Source organism: Chiloscyllium punctatum, chromosome 1, assembly GCF_047496795.1.
Source record: "Chiloscyllium punctatum isolate Juve2018m chromosome 1, sChiPun1.3, whole genome shotgun sequence".
NCBI classification, from domain to species: domain Eukaryota; kingdom Metazoa; phylum Chordata; class Chondrichthyes; order Orectolobiformes; family Hemiscylliidae; genus Chiloscyllium; species Chiloscyllium punctatum.
Window position 1 is genome coordinate 137,006,762 of NC_092739.1, and position 23,422 is coordinate 137,030,183.

General features: G+C 36.9%; 1 protein-coding gene across 4 annotated transcripts in view; it reads right to left on the reverse strand.

Moving 5' to 3' along the window:
- ark2n (arkadia (rnf111) N-terminal like PKA signaling regulator 2n) overlaps nt 1-23,422 on the reverse strand; it is a 125,553-nt gene that overhangs the window by 21,156 nt on the left and 80,975 nt on the right. The window contains exon 4 of one of the 4 annotated variants that reach the window (XM_072575103.1): nt 15,675-20,423. The exons of the other annotated variants lie outside the window; for them this stretch is intronic. Coding sequence (XP_072431204.1) covers nt 19,960-20,423 — 464 coding nt within the window. The 3' untranslated portion in view covers nt 15,675-19,959. Of the gene's footprint in view, nt 1-15,674; nt 20,424-23,422 lie in introns of those variants that run through there. 4 annotated transcript variants of the gene reach the window in all.

Here is a 23,422-nt window from a genome sequence, read left to right on the forward strand (position 1 = left end):
AAGCAATGTTTACATTTCATTCCTGTAGTTAGGAGTTATAAATCAAACCAGAGATGGCAGCTCCTTTTCTGTGACTCTTAGTTGTTTATTATGTTGCATTTTATTCATTCATTGCTAAATGCAGTCTGATACAATCTGATTTTCTAGATATACATTAATAGTGCTGCAACACATCAGCATTCTTTGGATTATATTTAAACAAAAGATGACTGAATGGCTGAAATTTAAAACAAAAAAACTAGAACATACGGGGTCTTTAACCAATAAAATTAATCTTGTTAAATAACTTTCACTAATTTTATAAGTTATCTTATACTATAAGAAATTTGAAAATCATACAATAGCACATTAGAGGAGCAACGCATTGCACAGTGAGAAAATTCACCATCGCACTCTCCACCAGGTGAAGTTGCCAGTTTCAGCTGATCTTCTGGAAAGTGGTGGGTTGGAGAGGGAGAGAGAGAGAGAGAGAGAGAGAGAGAGAGAGAGAGAGAGAGAGAGAGAGAGGGAGAGAGAGACAAAGAAACATATAGTGTCATGCAAGGAATATTATTATACATTTTTCAGTATATTGGTGAAAAGTAGCAAAGGGAAGCTGCTTGAGAGCAGATCTCCATCTGAACTTTTGGTAACTTATGCCTCTTTCCAGGAATGCAGCATAATGAGGAATAGAAATATAAAAACACCTTGTTTTTAAAAATACAGCCAAGTTATCACTTCCTTTCCAAGTTAGCTAACCTTATATCCATTTGTTTTTGTGCATTACATATCCATTCAGACCAGAATTGCTTAATGTACTTGTGCAGCATGTGTTTTTTCATCTTATACATTAATAAAATATTTGAAGGTTCATAGGCATAAATGCCAACATAAAGGCTACTAAATAGACCAGGAGAAAGTAAGGACTGCGGATGCTGGAGATCAGAGTCGAGAGTATAGTGCTGGAAAAGCACAGTAGGTCAGGTAGCATCCAAGGAGCAGGAGAATCGACATTTCAGGCATAAGCCTTTCATCAGGCCTACTAATTAGACCACGCACCTCAATATTATTTGGTAGTCAAATGCTGTTAACACAAGCATTAATGATTGATAGGAAATAGGAGACACCAAATTACCACATATATAAATTTGTGTTTGGATTAACCAAATTAAGTAATTTTTATTGCATCAATAAACTGATTAAGGAAAACTACAATTCAAGTAGTGGTTTGTGCATAGTGCTGATACCATCAAGTGAACAGAATTTAGTTTTATGTCCACTTTGTCTCCACACTTTGGAACACAGGAGTAGCAGTAGGGCACTTGGATTTTTCATGCCTGTTCAAAAAGATCATAATTGATGAGGTACAAAAACAGAAATTGCTGGAAAAGCTTAGCAGGTCTGGCAGCATCTGTGGAGAGAAATTAGAGTTAATGTGGGCGGCACAATGGCTCAGTGGTTAGCACTGTTGCCTCACAGCACCAGGAACCGGGGTCAGATTCCAGTCTCGGGCAACTGTCTGTATGGAGTTTGCACATTCTCCCTGTATCTGCGTGGGTTTCCTCCGGGTACTCTGGTTTCCTCCCACAATCCAAAAGATGTGCAGGTTAGGTGAATTGGCCATGCTAAACTGCCCATAGTATTAGGTACATTAGTCAGGTGTAAAAAGAGGGAACGGGAATGGGTCTGGATGAATTACACTTTGGAGTGTCGGTGTGGACTTGTTGGGCTGAAGGGCCTGTTTCTATACTGTAGGGGATCTAACCTAATCTAATCAAAACAGTTTTGGTGACTCTTCCTTAGATCATTTTCAGTTGTTGATTAATGTGTTCTGAACCTCACTGCCACTTACGTAGATAACAAATGTCACAGTTTAAATGGTGCAATGCTTTATTTGTTATCTTTAAAGAGATGAATTCATGTTGTCTGTGTTCTGTTTAACCAAAATGCAAAAGTCACCCTTACATGGAACAGCTCTGATCACATATTCTGATTCAACACAGATTTTTAGTAAGGCCAAATTAACTAATGAACATTTTCCATGAGGTAACCTAAACAAACCTGAATGAGAAAAAGGAACCTAGTTATAAAGATAAGATCAATTAATTGTGTACACAGTCATAGAGATGTACAGCATGGAAACAGAGCTTTCGGTCCAACCTGTCCATGCCGATGAGATATCCCAACCCAATCTAGTCCCACCTGCCAGCACCTGGCCCATATCCCTCCAAACCCTTCCTATTCATATACCCATCCAAATGCCTCTTAAATGTTGCAATTGTACCAGCCTCCACCACATCCTCTGGTAGCTCATTCCAAACACATACCACCCTCTGCATGAAACCGTTGCCCCTTAGGTCTCTTTTATATCTTTGCCCTCTCACCCTAAACCTATGCCCTCTAGTTCTGGACTCCCCGACCCCAGGGAAAAGACTTCGTCTATTTACCCTATCCATGCCCCTCATAATTTTGTAAACCTCTATATGGTCACCCCCTCAGCCTCCAACGCTCCAGGGAAAACAGCCCCAGCCTGTTCAGCCTCTCCCTGTAGCTCAAATCCTCCAACCCTGGCAACATCCTTGTAAATCTTTTCTGAACCCTTTCAAGTTTCACAACTTCTTTCCAATAGGAAGGAGACCAGAATTGCACACAATATTCCAAAAGTGGCCAAACCAATGTCCTGCATAGCTGCAACATGACCTCCCAACTCCTGTACTCAATAGTCTGACCAATAAAGAAAAGCATACCAAATGCCTTCTTCACTATCCTATCTACCTGCGACTCCACTTTCAAGGAGCTATGAACCTGCACTCCAAGGTCTCTTTGTTAAGCAAGACTCTCTAGGACCTTACCATTAAGTGTATAAGCCCTGCTGAGATTTGCTTTCCCAAAAAAGCACCTCGCATTTATTTGAATTAAACTCCATCTGCCACTTCTCAGCCCATTGGCCCATCTGGTCCAGATCCTGTTATAATCTGAGGTGACCCTCTTCGCTGTCCACCACACCTCCAACTTACTCACTGTACCTCTTATGCTCATGTACATGTTAAATTCAGCAGTTAATCCAATGAGAAATACTTTTAAGTCATGTCTTTTTCACTTTCTGTAATTCACTCTGTCCTATCTTGCCAATTGTTCATTTTCTCTTGGTCTGACTTATTCACTGCCCAGGATTCTCCATCTTTTCCTCATATTTTAGTTCTCTCATTCAGTTTCACTTATTCTAGGTCCAGGATATCTTCCGTTCCCTTGCTCTCATTTATTTCCTAGGTTGACCTATGTTAAGAATAGGTAGCCATTGGGTCAAACAGCAAAGAAACAGACCCTTCATCCAATTATTTCATGCCAACCAAGTTTTCTAAACTGAAGTAGTTCCATTGCCTGTGTTCCCCCCATATCCTTCTAGATCTTTCCTATTCATGTATCTGTCCAAATATCTTTTAAATAGTGTAATTGTACTCGCCTCTACTACTTCCTTTGATAGTTCATTCCATATACATTCCATACACCTCTGCATGAAATAGTTGTCCCTAGGTCCCTTTTAAATCTTTGTCTTCTCACCTTAATTCTATGCCCTCTACTTTTGGACTCCCCCATACTGGAGAAACAACCCTGATTATTCACCCTATCCATGTCCCTTTTGATTTATGAAGGTCACCCCTCAGCCTACGACACTCCAGGGAAAATAGCCCCTGCCTATTCAGCCGCTCCTTTTAACTCAAGCCCTCCAGTCTCAGCAACACCCTTGTAAGTCTCTTCTGCATCCTTTCCAGTTTAGTAACATCCTTCCTATAGCAAGGTCGACCAGAATTATACACAGTACTCCAAAACTGTCAGTCCTTTGATTATGAAGACATTTTATTTCATACAGTCAGTAGTGAAACCAGACCTCCATTATATTACTATAACTTAGGTACATGAAAATGTTTTGAGCTAACAAAATGAGAGAAGTATATTGATGGTCCATTGCATCGTTTTTTCCTAAAATGACCAACTACATTATTAATTGGACTCAATTGAAAAAAAAACAAACATTCCTAAAATTACATTTTTTGGGACTGGAAATGAGAAGAATGGGGCAGTAATCACCAAGTCAGAAGAATGGATCTGATGGATACTCATGAATTTCTCAGATCCTAGTCACACCAGATCATAATTTTATGATATACAGTTCTGTCCACATTTATCTTCGTACATACTGTAACTTTTTGTGGAATCATCTGAATGAAAGGGATAGCTATTTAAAATCTATAAAGCTACCATCTTTCCATGAATATACATTTTAGATCTATTGATCAAAATAGGGCTTATTTCAAATGACATGAATATCACTTTACTATTATATGCTAATCTGCCTTACTTGTGACTGCAATGTAGGTCAAAACTTACTGTAAAAATGAGTTTACAAACAGCAGGGCTACACTTAGAATAGCACCAATATAACTGAATCAAGTCATCAAATTTAAAAACCACTCCATCACCAAAGGAGATGGGAACAGTAGTGTTGCAACAAACTGTCATTGGCATTCACAAATGGTTCTCCAAAGATTACGAACACAAACATGCAATGTTATTCAATATAATTACTATAGGTTGAAAGACGTGATCATAATGAAAAGAAAATATTTTGTGCAATGTACCAAACAACAATGCATATGGTAGTCAATGTATGCTTAGAATCAGTTTTTCTTTTCTCTTGTCACTTCATCCAAATAAAATGATGGTTCCTCAGAAGATCCAGGATCAAGTACACTAGCATCTCTAAGACCTCACATGAACAGCCATTCTCTGTTTGAAAGCCTTGACAGTTATGAGCAGGCTATTCAATTGTAGTTGGGAAGCACAAGTTCTGAACCTAGCCTCATCTCATGCTGGCACATGTACACTTAACAACAGGACTTTCTTTAAAAATCCAATTTATTTCAGGAAAATAAATAAGCTTTTTCAATATAGAGAATCTACTCAAATATAATTGGTCTAAAGTGTAGTGATGAGCAGTGCATTGCAAAACATATCAACTGTGCAGAAGCAGAACGAAAAATTCATGTTATCACAAAACTGGAAAAAATAGCATCTGATTCAAGCATATTTCCCACATAGCATTCCCCTTTCATTCTAACTGCAACCCAAGTACCAATCATGCACAAAAAATCTGTAGTTCCAAAAATCAGGACCAAATTGCTCACTTAAGCTATTTAAGCTTTAAACTTCAGAAAAGTAAAGCATTGCATTGTAAACTAAAATTACATAGTTCAACAAATAATCAGATTCAGTCTTGATGCAAAGCTAAGCAAATTAGCACTGACCAACTATGTTCTACAACGTTGTCGCAGTCAGTATTCTATAAGGGCAATTAATACATAGAGCAGACACTGATGACATGCAACATCCATCAGTAGTACAGACATGCAAATATAAATACATCAACACCTACCCTGTAAAACATGTTTGGCAATTATTTCCAGTCTTCAGATTCAGTAAGAAAAGGCACATCTGGTTATTTCTGTAGTTGTTGTCCTGCATCTTCAGTGTTATCAAACAACACGTCGCTGAGCTTAAGAAAGGTACTGCTTTAGTGCAGATCAACACAAAGGAAAGGACCATGGTATTTCGAGACAGCATTAAAATGCTCTTAGCCAGGGTTGGCAGAGTTAGGGAATGAAAGTCTATTCAATTTAGGGTTTGTTGGTGGCACAGCTCAGAGACTTTTTCATTAAGTACAATGACTGGCCAAAATTTGTTCAATATATTGTTTCAGTTGCATAACACTGTAATCTTTTGCTATAAATCTTTTGTCTTATGATCCTGCTCCACGGCTACCCGATGAAGGAGCAGTCCTCCGCAAGCTTGTACTTCCAAATAAACCTGCTGGACGATAACCTGGTATGGTGTGATTTTTAAATTTGTCCACCCCAGTCCAAGACGGACACCTTCACATCATGGATAAACTTTAACATTCAGTTACAACAGCTTTGTAAACGTTGAGAGCACTGTCATTTTGATTAATATTACAGCTCTCTGCCACTTCATGGAAACCATTTTCCCTTGAATGTAAATATGGTGACCAAATGATCACCAATGTGTTGGTTCAAAGTGGTGACATTTCAAGGAGAAATTATGATTTTAAAGTTTTTGTAAGAAAATAACCGAAAGTAATTTAGCAGTGATACTTGCATGCTTGCACCAATTTCATGGTCATCTGAAATGCTAGTGGCCCTATACACTGGTCATTTAATAGTAAGAAGCCAAGAAGTAGACTGCAAGATCAAGCTTCATTCATTGATCTCCTTGAGAAAATCAAGGTGATTAAATATAGGGAAAAGGGCAAGATGACTAACTGAGCTAATACAAAAGCGAAATGCCGAAAATCCTCTTCCTACATAATGTTAGACTCGGCTTGCATAGCGGTGGATCTAACAGTCAATTAGGTTTTTCACTTCAAAAAAAAGTCACAATTTGTAGAAGTGTTTTGTGCCAAATGCTATAGCTGATGTTGCTTAAACATATCATTTTTTCATGAACATATTTTGTTCTGTACATTTTCAAATGAATGTACATTGGCTTTCGGTTTTTGACGAAGTTTTTCTGCAACCTGATCTGTAACTGCAATAGAAAGCTAGAGCTTCACTGCTGTAAAATGTCAATAGTTCACACGCAGTATCTTTTGAAAGATGACTCAACTTCCAACTCTTTTACATACGTTCCACAGCATTTATTCTTATCCACTTGCAGGAAGTGATATAAACTACACATGTACCTTCAATGTCTACACTGCTAAAATATCCTTTGCCTCTCTATATGAATAAGCTCAAACATAAATTCTGGATATGCAAAATCAGTTTTCAGAGTGGGATAAATTAAATAAGGACTAATCCACCACCAAACATCATAATGTCACAAAAATTTTATGAAGTTAAAAATAGATAAATACCTCACCCTGATCGAAAGTATCATAATGAAAATAGTACTGAGAATTCTTCTCACTCAACAAAGACCTTGGTTATAAAACTTGACAGAGCTGGAAGTAACAGCCAACTACTTTGATGGTTATGGTCACAGCACTCAATAGAAAGAACAATGTGAATTAAAAATGAGTGAATTAGCAACATAATCTAGCTTGACAAGATCAGCCCACAAAGAAAATCTTCAGCTTGCACTGGACAGTTTATTGCATGGAGAAGGGGTTAAGAATGGAGAATGGAGGAAGACACTCATAGATCCCAGTTGAGTTGATGCTTGCACAAGCTAATGACCATAAACTTTAGGAGGATCAAATCAAGATGCAACACCTGGATTAATAATAAACATTGATCAATTATATCCAAATTCAATTGGCTCAATTATCCAGGGTAAGTATATGGATTACTACCACTACGTGTCAGCACTGCTCTCCCTTTTAAGATACGGTATCAATCTATAAGTCTTTGCTGAAAATGCACAGTTTAAGAGAATCCGAAGCTGTGTAAGCCGGGTAGGGGTCAATTGGTTGACCAGCATGTGGCTCAGTTTACTATTAATAGCATAAGGTTCAATCCCCATTCCAGCTAAGCTACATACAGGGCCAGCACCTTCACCGTACATCGTAATAAATTGCAGCATTTTACTGAGGTATGGAAAATAATTGTCAAGGACCTAGCTTCAGGCGGAGAACTGATCAAGGAGGCAGAAGTAGCAGGCAGGTGGGACTATTTTTCAACTGGGCACATGACCAGTGTGGACTCGTTAGACTGTGTTTGTGTTTCCATGCTCAATCTATAGCTACATGAATAATTCCAGCTCCACAATACATTTCACTAACCCACTACTTCATCTTCAGCTTTCAGATCTAAAAGCATCCATTTGCTATAGAGACATAATTTATTTGAAATTTCATATTCAAATACCATATGCAGAATGTAACAATAGTTTAAGGTGGCACATCACCACCTAAAGGGCAACTAGGAATGGCCCTGGTCAGCAATGCACATATCCAATGAAAAGTCAATCAGAAAACAAATTTACTCCGAACCAAAGTAGGCAAAAATCAATAAAAATTACAACAATGCAAATAATTTCCACTGCAATATTCACAGTTAAAGCAAAGATTGAGGTGACAAGTGAGGAACTTGGATATTTAAGTCATACAAAACTCTTGTCAGACCCCAATTGGAGAACTGAGAAAAGATCTGGATACCACATCTTAGGAAGGAGATATAGGCCTTGGAGGGAGTACAACATAGGTTTTCCAGAATGATACCTAGACTTCAGGGGATAAATTAGGAGGAGAGATTACACAAATTTGGCCTGTTTTCTCTAGTATTTAGATGATTAAGGAGTAATATGACCAAAGTCTTGATATTAACAGGAAAAGAAGGGCAGATAAACCACCTGCACCAGTTGGGGATTCTAGAAGTAGGAGAAATACGCTGAGCATTAGGACTAGACCATTCCAGATAGACATTAGAAAGCATTTCTACAAATAAAGGGTGGTAGATGTTTGGAACTCTCTTCAACAAACCACAGTGAATGCGGGATCAGTTAATCTTAAATCTAAGGTAGATCATTTTTGTTAAGCAAAGGTATTAAGGAATCTAGGCTTAGATATGGAGTTAGGTCACAGATTATGCATGATCTCTTTGAACGGCAGAACAGGCTCAAGGAGCTAAATGACCTACTCCTGTTCCTGTGTTCAAGTGAATCCTATTGACTGGTTTGGAACATATCAATGCTATTAAACCCGGCACATTGCAACACTGCACAGTACAATCTTAAACAATAAATACAAACAGAAGGTCAGAAAACTGAAAGGAGTCATACTCTTTTAATAATTTATTTTCACTGAAGTTGCAAAATTTTACACTTCTTCGTTTTACAGGGTTTTTGGCAATAAAGTACATGGCAACAATACCATTGAACTGAAAAGTTGCAAATCAAATCCTTGTAAAGGTGGACACAAATAACAATCCTGGATTTTAGTCACTGGGATCCACTGACTATACAAAGAGTCACAAGGATCTTAATTTATAACAATAAACAATAACTTGTTTATTCCATTTGACACTTGACAAACTACAATCTGAAATGCTGCACCATTGTTGGTGTGCAATAAGATGTACTTTCTACTAAATGGAAGTGGTGGTGAAGTGATTGATTAATCTAAACCAATTACCGCTTCATGCAAACATGGATTAAAAATTTGACTTTGCAAATGTTCTGCTTTTTAAAAATAATACAAACCAGTAAGGATTCAAAAATTTTTGAAATTAACCACCCAAGATCCGAATTAAACTAGCACTTTCAAGTGAAATAAAAGTTCATTTTAAACAAGGGGAATTATTCTTAACTTTAGTAAGAAGCAACCTGAGATTAAGTACCATAGCCCATATTTTAAGGTTAAAAAAGCAACCATTTTGAATTGAAATCAACTAACTTATAGTTTGGGAGTATTTTCTTCAATGAGCAAATTGTCTTTGTACAAAATTGGAGGGGGTGATGAAAATGTAATTGGAAACTTTTTTTAAGAAGAGTCAATGCTTTTAAATATTTATTTCATATAAATATCTTGATTGACTTTTCTTATAATAAAAAATTACACATTGCACAATGCTGTATTTCAATGCATCCACAATAAAATAAATCAGGCAACGCTAAATATGCATAACGGGTTACAGTATAAACAGAATTTTTTTTTTACACAGTTTGAGGCATCATTTATAGGAAGGATATTTAACACATCAAGGTGGATTCAATAAGAATTTTAAAAGTTTAGGATTTTTTTTCACTAGACCTCAAAGGTAAGAGTTCATAGTCTTGGAATGATAGGCTGTTTTACATCGGTTGGAAGAATGGTTTTTAAAAAAAAAAGGCATTAATTCATATAAATGAGAAACTAACAAAAAAAGCTACAGTGAACTGACAAGCAGATTGAGTTCTCTGTCATAAACAGCTTATAAGAGTTTATAAATTTTACGGTGAAGGAATTAGATTGTTGTTAGAAGAATTTCATGTAGTATGAGTAGCAAGTGGGATGAAGGAATGAGACTAAATGGCTCGTGTAGAAAGGAAAAAATATATAATTAACTGGTTAAAGGTACACACTAAGATTATGTGAAACCATTTTTCAAAAAAAAAACAGTTGTGCTTCTTAGATTCTATTTGCATGTGACTCTGAAAGCAAATTCCCATTGCTCAGATCTGAGAGTATAGGAATTGGAATGTCATGTTGAGGTTGCACAGGACACTGGTGAGGCCTCTTCTGGAGTACGGTGTACAGTTCTGGTTGCCCTGCTATATGAAGGATATTATTAAATCGTAGAACATTTAGAAAAGATTTACCAAAATATAACTGGAATGAAAGATTTGAGTTATAAAGATAAGCTGGACCTTTTTCATTGGAACGCAGGAGGTTGAGGGGTGACCTTATAGAGGCTTATAACATCATGACGGGCACAGGTAAGGTGAACAGCAAGATTCTGGGGGAGTTCAAAACTAAGGGGCATAGAGAAAAAAAGATTTAAAAGGACATGAGGGGCAACCTTTCTTTATTTGACACAGAGTGATTCGTATGTGGAATGAACTGATAGAGGAAGTGGTGGATGCAGGTACAGTTACAACATTTAAAAGACATTTAGATAAGTACATGATTAGGAAAGGTCAGCAGGGATATGGGCCAATGCAGGCAAATGGGATTAATTTAGTTTGGGAACATGGTCAGCGTGGACTAGTTGGATAAAAGGACCTGTTTCCATGCTGCATGATTCTATGACTATGACTCTTGATTTGTGTAGCATAATGCCACTTAACAGCTAACAGTTCACATAATATGGACAGAAATACAGCTAATTTCGAGATTTGCATTCCTTTGCACATCACAGAAAATGTAGAAAGTTAAACAGTGAGTAGTTGAGCTGTAGTATAGCTGGCCTCCATACCCTTTGGTATAGAGGTATATTGTCCATGGACCTGGTGTTGATCAACCAGAAATCTAAAGACAAAACACCAACTCGAATAAGTAACACTCAATGTTTTGTCTTTCATAAAATTCAACATTTTGTTTGCACTTTTGATGGATCATAAAGTCAGCAGGAATTCAGATAATGCCCACATGCAAGATATCTTTCAGGAAGCCAGAGGCTGTGGGTGACAATTCAGTCTGAGGGAAAAGCAACTAGTTAGTGCATTAGATACAGATTTTTAAAGTTTTGTGCAATCTTTTACATTCTTCATTAATTTATTCAAGAGCAAGACACTTTAAATAACGATTAGCTAAAATATTAATGTTCTTAACTTTATATTTTTATATAGTAGTATTTTTTGGTTCTTAAGAGAATCGGACCTTAAATATGAACTCTTTTCTCTCCACAGATGCTGCCAGACTTGCTGAGTTTCTCCAGCAATTTGTTTTTGTTTCAGATTTTATTTTGAGGAATTATGTTTCAAGGATTGTAGACAATGGTCCATTTGAAGGGACAGAGGAAACTTGTACTTTTTTGTTAAAAAGGGGTCACTGAAAGGAAACTGGGATTTAAAAAAATACTATATTGCTTGGAAGTCACACGGCACCAGCTAATTGCTTGGACTTTTTAAACTGAAAACGACTGCCTGGGTTCATGGCTTTGTTTTGGGTATGGTTTGGAGTTCAGTTGGAGTACAGTAACTGCACAAGCCGGTTGTTTTCCCACAGATTTGATTGTCACTCACAGCCTCCCACTTCTTATAAATACCTTATATCGTGGGCACTATTTGAAACATTGCTGACTCAATGATCCACCAAAATTGCTTTTGTTACTTTGTCCAAATAAAATTTTGAATTTTACGCAAGATGTAACACCAAGTGTTACTTATTCAAACTGTTTCTGGACAATCAAAACCTGAACCCAGTTCATCCACTGTCTTCTGACAAAATCCTTTAGGAAGGTCCATGATTTTCTCCTGAAAAGCATCTGAATTCTCAACAATTTCTGAAAAAAATTGATTTACAAACATCCAACTTATAAACTCTTGCAGTTAAGGACAAGATCCCATAACATACAGGATTCAGCATGCGAATGTTTGCTCATACTTAGGAATAAAGAAGTGACTGTGCTATTTTGTGTTCCCCTCCCCAACTACCCATGATGGGTTGAGTGCAGCCTGACATTATTGTGGACCATGAATACAGTATCAGCCCTTTGACATCTCCCCAAGGTTGATAAAAAGGCTAAAATAACTTCTGAAGGAACAGCACAGAGCACTGGCCCAACCTAATGAGTCTGGACTCGAATGCAAGGCAAACAGTATTTTCTCAATGGCATACAATATTGAGGGGACACGGTACAATGTGGCTGTTCAAAAATAACAAAATACTCCCCTCTGTAACTTTGTAGAGATTCCTCTTGAAGACATGCCTGCTTTGATTTCAATAGGGGAGTTATCATGCCACTCAAAAGCACATCTGATAATTTTATGTTTCTTCGATTCACTCCCAATTGCTCAAAAACTGCATGAATCCATGTATGATTCTGTAAATCCCTTTTTTAAAGAAATAGAATCAGTCTGAACACTGGGGCACAGACAGCCTCACATACGGCAACTCATACCTTCAATGCATTATTTGGGCTAAAATAGCACCTATTGTTAAAGTTCACTTCAGAATATAATTTTAAAAAAAGTCTTGGATTTACATATGAAAGAACTGAAACCAACATAGTTATACTAAAACAATCCAGGTCTTTTTCAATATATAATTTCAGTTGCATCACACTGTAAACTTTTGCTATAAATTCTGTGTCTTACGATCTTATATTCCACATGGAATGTGTTGCCAGCAGTGGTGGTGGAAGCAAAGTCATTAGAGAAATTTAAGCAACTGCTGGACATCCACATGAAGAACAGTGATTTGAAAGGTGCGTAGGTTAGGTTATTTTATTTTAGATTAGGAATAATCCTCGGCACAACATCGTGGGCTGAAGGGCCTGTTCTGTGCTGTACTTTTTTATGTTCTAACCACCCAATGAAGGAGCAGAGCTCTGAAAGCTAGTGCTTCCAAATAAACCTGTTGGACGATAGCCAGGTGTTATGTGACTTTTAACAATGCTAACTGATGTCGTTTGGGCTAAAAATTGCCCCAGTTACTTTCCAGAGACTGATAAAAGCAAGTCACACTCAGTGCTCCTAAATGTGTGGTTTACCTTCATGGATGGCCTGCAAATGCTGGTAAATGAAATTTCAAAAGGACCACTTGGAAAAATTAGAAGCTGTTTTCTTAAAGGATTACAGTTAGCTGATCTGGCAATAAACCTTGCCAAAAGTGAATTTAGAGAAGGGCCGGTAACCCATATACGGAAAGGACAGGTATTGTCAAGAATAGGAAAAGTACAAGCAAAAACAGTACTATATAACGGAAAAGGAAACCCTCCTAGGATTACGACTTAACTGGTAAACATTTTGATGTGCATGTCCATCACAACTATAGGGAGTCACTAATATATTCTGATCATAGTCTTTTGAGCCTTCACGGGAAAAACTAGAATACCAGACTATTTTGAAGAGGCTTACAATTGCAACCACCTCACTTAAAAACTGTTCCACTGCAGGGAGATCCAATGTAATTGTTAATGTTTTGTCTAGAATTTAAGTTTTCTTTGCATTATCTGAGTATTAAAGATACTAAAAAATGTACGTGTAAATGGGTCTTAACATAAAAATTTTTTTGTTTGCGGATTATAATAAAATGCCTTCAAAAATAACATTTCATTTCTTAGGGTGAACGTTTTATGAGGCTGCATCATTATTGTTTTTGAGGATACATGTTTAAGGATTGTAGACAGTGGTTCATTTGAAGAGACCATACAATACTTGAACTCTGTTTCAAAAGAATATTGGAATACTTCTCATAGAAGACATTGCTTAGAAGTCACATGCCTTAACCGAACTGCTTGGACTTATTTACAAACCTGGGCTTATGACTCTGTTTTGGATATTGTTTAGAAGCACATCTGCTTATACTTTTCATTTTTCCAACCATATTAAACAGCTTTACATCTTTGCCAACTAAGTCCCATTTTCACAATAAACCATGAATTGTGTTGCTTTTCTTAAATAGAAGTGTCTAATTTTTTATTCCACGCCTAACATAAAATATATAATTGGCAATATTGATAAATTTAAATGTTTTGCCCAGTTACGTAGCAGCCTGAAGAAGCGGGCCTCTAGTGAGATTGCAAGCCCTTCCAACAGCAGTTCTAACAATGCCTAGTTCTAAACCATCCTCCGTCTCAAAGAGTGACTCAACATAAAAATCAGCTCGAGTCTTAATGTAAAAATGCAGCATGATTTTACTGAACAACAACTCTTAAGTTATATCTCATGAGATGCCAAAATCTTAAGCCTGAGTGGCCAATCAATGAGAGCGTAGTTAGGACCAGAGGCTGGCATTAGTTCTTAGTCATAGTCATATCAAATATGCATATCAAAAGGTAGACAAACAAAAATACCAAATTCTTCATTATGAATAGAACTGAAATCCTTGAAAATTGGGTGTAAAAACTGTTAAAATGCAAACAAAAACAATCAAGTTCAAATCAATCCCTTAAAAATATTACATACAGGTTCTGATATTTGTGTCCACCTCCAGTACAAACGGAGCTTATTGTTTTAAAAACAAAATACTGTAAATATTGTCCACAAGTGTTTATAGATGTTGTGTAAACACTAATACCTCACTGTTCCAGTGCAGATAGCAGTTTCGGGAACAAAGTGATGAAAACCCACCGCCACTGATTTAATTCCGATGTTTTTCAAAACCTGCTTGAGAATATCATCTTTGGAGTTACTTTACATTCATTATTAAATTGAGCCACAGATTTCAGAAACTGCTTTAATTGCTATCATGCTGGTAAACTGACAAAACCAAGTAAGAGGAAGTGTAAACTTCAGAACAATTCTTGAGTGAATAGGTCTCAACCCACAAAGACGGATGGATGCTCTTTTTTTTTAAAATATCACAAAACTTCATATAAGGTGGCTCTTTTCAGCATAAAATGTTATAGCATAACACATCATAATACAGAATTATACAGAATAAAGTTGTTTTGTGATTTTCCAATTATACTTTGGCAAGTAAGAGAAAAGGAGAGGATATTGAAACCTGCCAACACGTTCTCTCCCAATTCTGCACTGAGACATCCTTTACCTGAAACAGCAGCTAATAAATTCAGGATATTATGTTAAACAAGAGTGAGTGCTTGGACTTGAAATAATGGGAACAGGACTTCAAACAACTAACATGACTTCTTGTAATATTTTTCACAATTTTTTTAAATATAAAGCTTCACTACAAAAATGATAGATGTGTTTATTTTATTAGTCAGCCCAAACCCCACACAAAAAAAATCAAATCCAGCAGCTGTCTCTTTTGTGTTAGTTTGCTAACTTGTATAGCAAGTAGCAAGGAGTAAAAGGAAACGAGCAGAAAATTACGGCCAAACTGCAAAGAATGACTGGTGTCATCCGCACATTCCATTTGGCACATTCAAGTTGCGAGCTATCCTATGCCAAGACATGACCACAATGGGGACTGGGTAAACAATTAAGAAGGTAAAAACAAGGACTGCAGATGCTGGAAACCAGAGTCTAGATTAGAGTGGTGCTGGGAAAGCACAGCAGGTCAGGCAGCATCCGAGGAGCAGGAAAATCTAGATGAATGGCTTTTGCCCGAAACGTCGATTTTCCTGCTCCTCGGATGCTGCCTGACCTGCTGTGCTTTCCCAGAAGCACTCTAATCTAAACAATTGAGAATCCAGGTTGCCTACAAATATTAAGAGCACCTGACAATATAGCAGTCATGGAATTAAATTTACTAAAATAAGAGCAAAAATTCAATTCAGGCACATTCTGGATCACTTTAACATCAGTAGAATCGTGAATAAAAACAACAGTTAAGGTGTACTGGTTATTCCAGTGTAAATTGAATGGTATCAGTTTTAAAACACCTCACGTACACAAGTAGTAGTGATATGTTTCGCCCCCTATAATGTATACATCAAATTTATATGAGAGGATGAATATCAGGGAAAAAGTGCTCACCTATTGGATAATATTACATGTTTGTTGAAAATGAAAATTATTGCTAATTCTTAAAATGAACAACAAATCAGCAAAAAGATGAAGTATTTCCAGTCATGTGTGTTATTTCCACATTTTTTCATTAAGTAATAGGGAGAGATTGTAAAGGTTTCTTTTACACTGTTTACCACAATATCCTATTTAATTTTCCCTAACACTGTGTGAAGTCATAAATATAGATGGATACCTCGTGATGGAAAATACCATTGGTAGCAGTCACACAAATGTTGGAGGAATACAGAGATTGATAATATACTATAATTACAAACAGCAATTGGGAATGTCACCATCAAATGTTCAGTGATTTGGCAGCAAAGAACAAAGGGTTGTTTAAGAACAAGTTCCATGCCCAAAGGCTGTCCCTGTGAACTTTAGGAACAGCAGATATTCAATACAACAGGAAACAGGGAAGGTAACCAAGAAGGCTGAGTAACAGCACTAAATTAAATTCAAAACATTTGAAAGAACATAACAGATTTCAAAACATCTCCCTTTTCCTCCTTTTTTTTGGATTTATAGCTTCTTCTAAATTGTCCACCAAAATTCAGTCATGGGACCTTTTGTTTTTACACCTAATGGAAAGGCATGCAATCATTATTCCTTATCATAATACCAGACAGTTTCCTATCCTTCAACTTTTCTCTCAAACCTGGTGAAAACACTGACATGGCCATATTGCATCCGAGGAATCCGTCTGTCCTATTGTTTCAGCATTAGTAATGACCACTGAAGATTAATTTATAGCCCATTTCAGCTGCATTTCTTTTGACAGAAAGTTTAAATCTAAGAATTGACAGAAAGGGAGGATTTTCTGTAAGTTGAGTTTAGTATATGCAATGGATAAACCAAAGTAGCTGGACACATGGTCATTTCGAATAAAGCATAGAAATACTGAATTTCAAGTTACTTCAGTGAGTGTGAGTGTTTCTTAAGAATAAAGAACATGCTTTGCATTGTTTTAAAAAAAACATTTTGGAAACTCCATGCTTTCATTGAGATTCCACAAGTAACTAAGCCTAAACTTCAGTATTCTAAATTGCAACTCTAACAGAATGGCATACATTCACGAAAGGGCTTACTTACTTATAAAAAGATCAAACTCAGATACACGCATTTCGTTATGACCGTGACACTAATATTAGGCTGATTTTAAATTGTGAACCTATGACATTAATATCATTATTTCAGTGGAAGAGATGATCTAAAATATTTTTTAACTACAAAAAATTTTATCCTTTTCCTCATGACCTGTTTTTCTTCCCAAATTGCTTCTTTCTGGTCCTGAAAGTACAGACTCATTTTAGGATAGGTGTCCATAGGTTGCTCTCACGAACATCAATCAATGAGGAATTCTTTATATGTAATACCAGGAAAATATCACAGCTGAGCCAAACATGTCCATACCTGATGCTAACATATGCATTTCAAAGAGTATCAACAGGCAGCAAACTTGAGCAAAAGTCCTTGGTGAATATTACACCCTCTGCAGTTGAGGGTTAATGTGTTATCAATTGCAAAACACAGTTCTTTTGTAAGCTGAGATCACAAGATAAGTGACAATGGCCATTTGGTCAATCTTAGCACATTTGTCTAGAAAATCCTCCCATTCACAGCTTCCAATATTACTTTTGCAGAAGTTTTCAACTTTTAATTTCTGGTCTTTAAAATATTTCTCATCAGTATCATCTTAGGTAAATGAACTAATTCATCAAGGTATTCAGGAGCATGTTTATATTAAATTTGATTGCTGTGCAAAGTGGGAACACCTGGATGCTTTATATGCTTATTTTTGCAAAGCAATCATGAATTTTTAGATGTCAATAAAATACTTTATGCATAAAATCTCAAATTTATAAGTTGTATCTTCCAACGAATGTTTATTTACCCCGTAACACAAGCCAACAAAGTTGGAAATCAATAACTCAGTTCACGATGACTACAAGTAATCAAGATTTTAAAATTTATTTAATTGCCTTTCTTTAATGACACCAAAGTTCCATATCTATTTCTGCTGCTAAGTGATCCAAAATTTAAAATTAATGTAATTTAAAAATTACTTCTCATGGTTGGGATTCACTAGAACCTAGTCAACTTAAAATGCATTTCTAATCCCCCAACATGAGATTAGAGACCTGAATTATCATGGTTTGGCGATGCCGATTTTGGACTGGGGTGTACAAAGTTAAAAATCATACAACACCAGGTTATAGTCCAACAGGTTTAATTGGAAGCACTAGCTTTCAGAGCACTGCTCCTTCACAACCACCTGATAAAGGAGCAACTCCCTGAAAGTATTGGGTGATTTTTAACTCTGAAATATCAACTGTGTCCTGCTTCATAGATGCCAAATGACTGCTGAATATTTCCAGGATAAAGAATTTTCATTTTAGATTTCTAGCACGCCCAATATTTTGCTTCTTTGAAATACATTTCAGCTGGGTTGAAAAAGTCCCTGACAATTATCCAGGTATAGACATTAGACCTCAACTTTAGAAACCATTTAACCAATAGATCCAGGTCATGTTGAATGGACAAGAGGGACATTAATTGCAACCTGCATCTGCAGGCTGGAGACACAAATCAAAGTTTCTTCAGATCAGCTGACCCACTGGAGTTAATCTATGATATTCTAAAGCTAACATTGGTCATGAAAAGAACAGGGCATTATTGGTATTTACAAGCAAACTATCCAAATATGCAAGTGGATATTTTGATTGCTCAGGATGGACCAGCAGTTGGTGAATGTATCGGAGTATTGGTTAAACTAACGTATTCTAAACCGGAGACAAATATGTACAGTGCTCAAATTCTACAACTATACAGCAAATTAGTGTCATGGCATTAGACGAAACACAATGTGGTGGCACTATGTCACTGGCTAAATGGACTTTAAATTAATCATTTCTGCTGGTGCAACCCAAAAGAGATGGTCCCAGATCCTGAAATGACCAATTATCAATCCCTGTTCGTTATCTGAGCATACATTAAGTGCTCAATTATAAGGGACTACAATGTACCATGGCTTTGATGGATGCAAAACAAATAAGCATGCAGGTAACACTGGCGGAAAGTGTTCAGAAGGGCTTCAGAGGCTTCATCTATCCATTATCTGCACTGAAAATAGCTTTTTTTAAAAAAGGAAACTGGAATTTCATTCTAAACATGCTTCAAACTTCTATCTGGATATTCAGTTTTTATCCTAATAGCATCAAACATTAAAGCAGGTTCTATAGTATAGATTTTCAAAAACAAGAACTTTAAAGTTTTTTGGAGGATAGGAGAAGGGGAAGAAACAAAAAAAAGTTCAAAGGGAACAAGGAAACAGACAAGAGATATATGGATGAAGAGGAGGAGATGAAAAGGAAAAAGAAATGTGGGGTATCTTTTGGCAAGCATTCCCCATCTTATATTTATTAGGCAAGGTATAATGATCATTTCTAAGCTTTTATCGATCACTGCATGCAAATTAGGATGGTCTCAAATGCGCAAAATCAGAACATTATACGGATGCACCAACCGGTGTTTTGTTAACATATTAAGTAACCTGAAATTGTGAAAGCAGTTTTCACTTAACTGTTAATGTAACTTGGACAATTAAAAATTTTAACTTTAATTCACTGAATGGTTACATTTAGTAAAGTCTTTATGTTTTGCAATGTGACCAAAGGTAAAATCAGAGGTAGGTTGTTATAGATATCATGGTGACTTGTAGCTTTAAAGTATTTCAAGCAATCATTTTAAGATTAACAACCTGGTTACTGAAGTTCTTGTATGATGTACAAAAACAGCATTGCTGCCCATATATGATATTTAGAAATCTAATTGACCAAATAAATCTCCCCTCAAAAACTCTAGTTAGTCTGGAAGTTTAATTGTTATATTTCAATTTCTGATTGCTTAAAGATTTGAGTGATTGAGATCCTGACCACAGGAGTTCCCATTCTCCTGAAACCCAGTTGTCGGATTGTTGTTGATAGCCGTTTGATATGGTGCTATACTATCGGCATTTGGATCGTTGCTCATATAGGGGTGATATGATTGTTGTGGATTTGAATGGTTATTGGACAGATGCATTAGCACATTGGGTTGAGTAGGAGCTGGCATTGGTGTGCCCCCTGCTGGCATTTTGAGCTCCTGTCGACTCAGTTGCTGTTTTGTGTCCTCATCAGTATCCAAGCGAGTCAGCTTTTCCATCCACATCCGGAATCTCTCCTCTGTCTGCCGTTGCATCTCAGCAAAGCAGTTCATTGCTTCCTCGAGGACATTGCCGATACAGTTGCGCTCCCATGAGATCCCACTGTCCAGTAGTCCGGTCATTTGGGCGGCAGTGCCTGCAGTCCCCTCTGCACGATTGTTGGCAGCTTGAAAGACATTGAGGCCATTTGATAAGAGCGATTAGAACACACCCATTTTACCTTTCAAAGAGACAGGATCCCTTTTCAGTCAGCCTTATCAAACAACAATTCTACATTTGACTTGTATTATTGATGTTTTAAAGAAATTTACATTCACTTTTCTACATCTAGTCAAAATTACCTAATTTATTGACAGTAAAACATTAGATATATTAGATGCAATACCAGTTCAGAAAAATTGCAATGATCAATTGATTTTGTAAATAAATACCACTGAAAAACATTTTTCCCTATTTGCAAAAGGTTTCTTTCCCCCAATTAAAAAAAAAGACATCAACTACATCATCATTCTATTTAATTCTCAAAATACCACAGTTTTATGTCATAAAGTGTGGTGCTGGAAAAGCACAGCAGGTCAGGCAGCATCTGAGGATGCGAGTCAATGTTCGAAACATTAGTTCTCCTGCTCCTTGGATGCTGCCTGACGGGCTGTGCTTTTCCTGCACCAGAGGTTTTGATTGATCTCCAGCACCTGCAGTCCTCACTTTTTCTCTACTAAAGTTTATGTATGGCTTTAATAAAAATATCATCTGGCTGAGAAGGGAAATTATTGCAGATTTATTTCATAGGATCCCTACAGTGTGGAAACAGGCCATTTGGCCCAACAAACAGTAATCCACACAGACCCATTCCCCATTATTCTATATTTATCACTGACGAATGCACACAACCTACACATCCCCGAACACTATGGGCTATTTACAATGGCCAATTCACCTGACCTGTACATCTTAGCACTGTGGGAGGAAACCGCAGCAACCAGAGGAAACCCATGCAGACATAGGAAGAACATGCAAACTCCACACAGACAGTCGCCAGAGGCTGGAATTGAACCTGGATCCCTGGCGTTGTGAGACAGCAGTGCTAACCACTGAGCCAAATGTACTAACCTTTTATATTAGTCTCTTGTAAATTACCAAAAAGAATACAGTTCATTTGCAAAAAAAAATAGAAATTTGATTAAATTGGAAGAGAAAAACAACCAACATTTTAACCCTTTGCTGAATTTTGCCACAAGTCCATTTTAGTAGCCATCTTTGTCAGTACTGAAAATCATCTGTTTTGTTACAATGTACATTTACACAGTGGAATTTATACATACAGCACGACTTTTTTAAAAAAGAATTAACTTTAGAAAACATAGCAAAAATTTAAAAACAAGGAACTTTCAAAAGGTAGATTACGTATAAGAGATGTGCTGCAGTCATAGTGTGGTCATTTTAATTCAACTTCAGGGTTCCTGTAGCTCAACAGTAAACTTCTACAGGTACTATGAAAATATGCAAGTTCACTGAACCACACATCCTCTATCTACTGGGAAAGGTTAACAAATATCTGCTGTGATTTTAAAAGATGAGAAAGCTGTAAGCAATTTTAGAAATAGAATTAACATTCTGCCTCAAAACCAGAACAGAATTAAATGAGAGATTTAAGTTAAGTGGTCTTAACATCAGTGGGAAGTTACCAGAAAAGCCAAAACCTTTTCCCATGCTGCTTAGGATGGGAATGCTTTCACAATCAGTGTGCTCTGTCTGCATTCCAAGGTAAATTGGTTGTATCTAACTAGAATACTTACATTTCTATCTCCAGCATGAAGTGACCAAACCAATCTATCAGCAACAAATAAAGCTTCCCATTTACAGTTACAGATCAGCAGTTAAGAAAACAAGCCTTTTTCCTTGTATTTGTATAGATATATTTTCATTTTTTTATTGTTAACTTTTATTAAATTCTGCATAAAGTTAATTATTAGGACGATTAACACAAGTTAATATGGAGCACAAATTCCAATATTTAATTCTGCTTTACTACCACAACATGCCAGATGTAAAAAAATTACTTGTTTCATTCTAAGTTTACTTACTGTCATGATGAGCTGTTAACCGGCTAGTCAGCGCTTTCTTTTGCATATTTAAAGAGCAGATCTCCAGTTACATCTACTTTCCTGCACAACATAATGGTATTTCTTACACAAAAAACAAACAAATGGGCCCACTCACAAAGAAATTAAGTATGGCAACTCACAAAGAGACATAATTCAATTGACAATAAATAAATTCTGAATCACATAAGAACTAAGACTGATAACTTCAAAGGTTTGCCTTTTTTTGCTAACAGATCCAGCACAATCCAAATGCAAACAGGATGACAAATTCAAAAAGCATGGTTCAAATCTATGACAAGAAGAGACCGGCAACATGGAGCAAGTCTCTACAATATATTGACTGAGCAAGACTAGGAAAGCCAAGATTATTTGCCTTGGAGAGAAGGCAGCTGAGAGGAATCTGACAAGACGTTTTCATGAGGGATCGAGACAGAAATGACAGGAAAAAAATTGTTCCTGCTAGTTTTACGTTTGTTTTATTTACTTGTGGGTCATGGACATTGCTGGCTAGTCAGCATTTATTGCCCACTTCTATTTGAGGTAGTGTTGAGTTGCTTTCCTGAACTGCTGCCATTCGTGTGCTGTAAATGTGCCCACAATGCCATTAAAGGAGGGAATTCCAGTAATTTGATCCAGCGACAGTTAGTGAGTGGTGATACATCTTCAGGATGCTGAATGGCTTGGAGGTGAACTTGCAGGTGGTGATATTTCAATGTATCTGCTGCCCTTCTACAGGCAAAGTCGTCATGGGTTTAGAAGGTGCTAAGGATCTTTGGCAAATTTCCGCAGTGCAACTTGTAGACAAGACACACTGCTGCTGAGAGTCTGTAGAGTCATAGAGAAGTATAGCACAGAAACAGTCTCTTTTGTCCAACTTGTCCGTGCTGACTAGATCTCCTAAACTAATCTAACCACATTTGCCAGCACTTTGCCCATATCCCTCTAAACCCTTACTATCCAGATACCTTTTAAATGCTGGACTTGTACCAGCCTCCACCACTTCCTCTGGCAACTCATTCCACACACGTACCAGCCTGTGCGTGAAAAAGTTGCCCCTTAG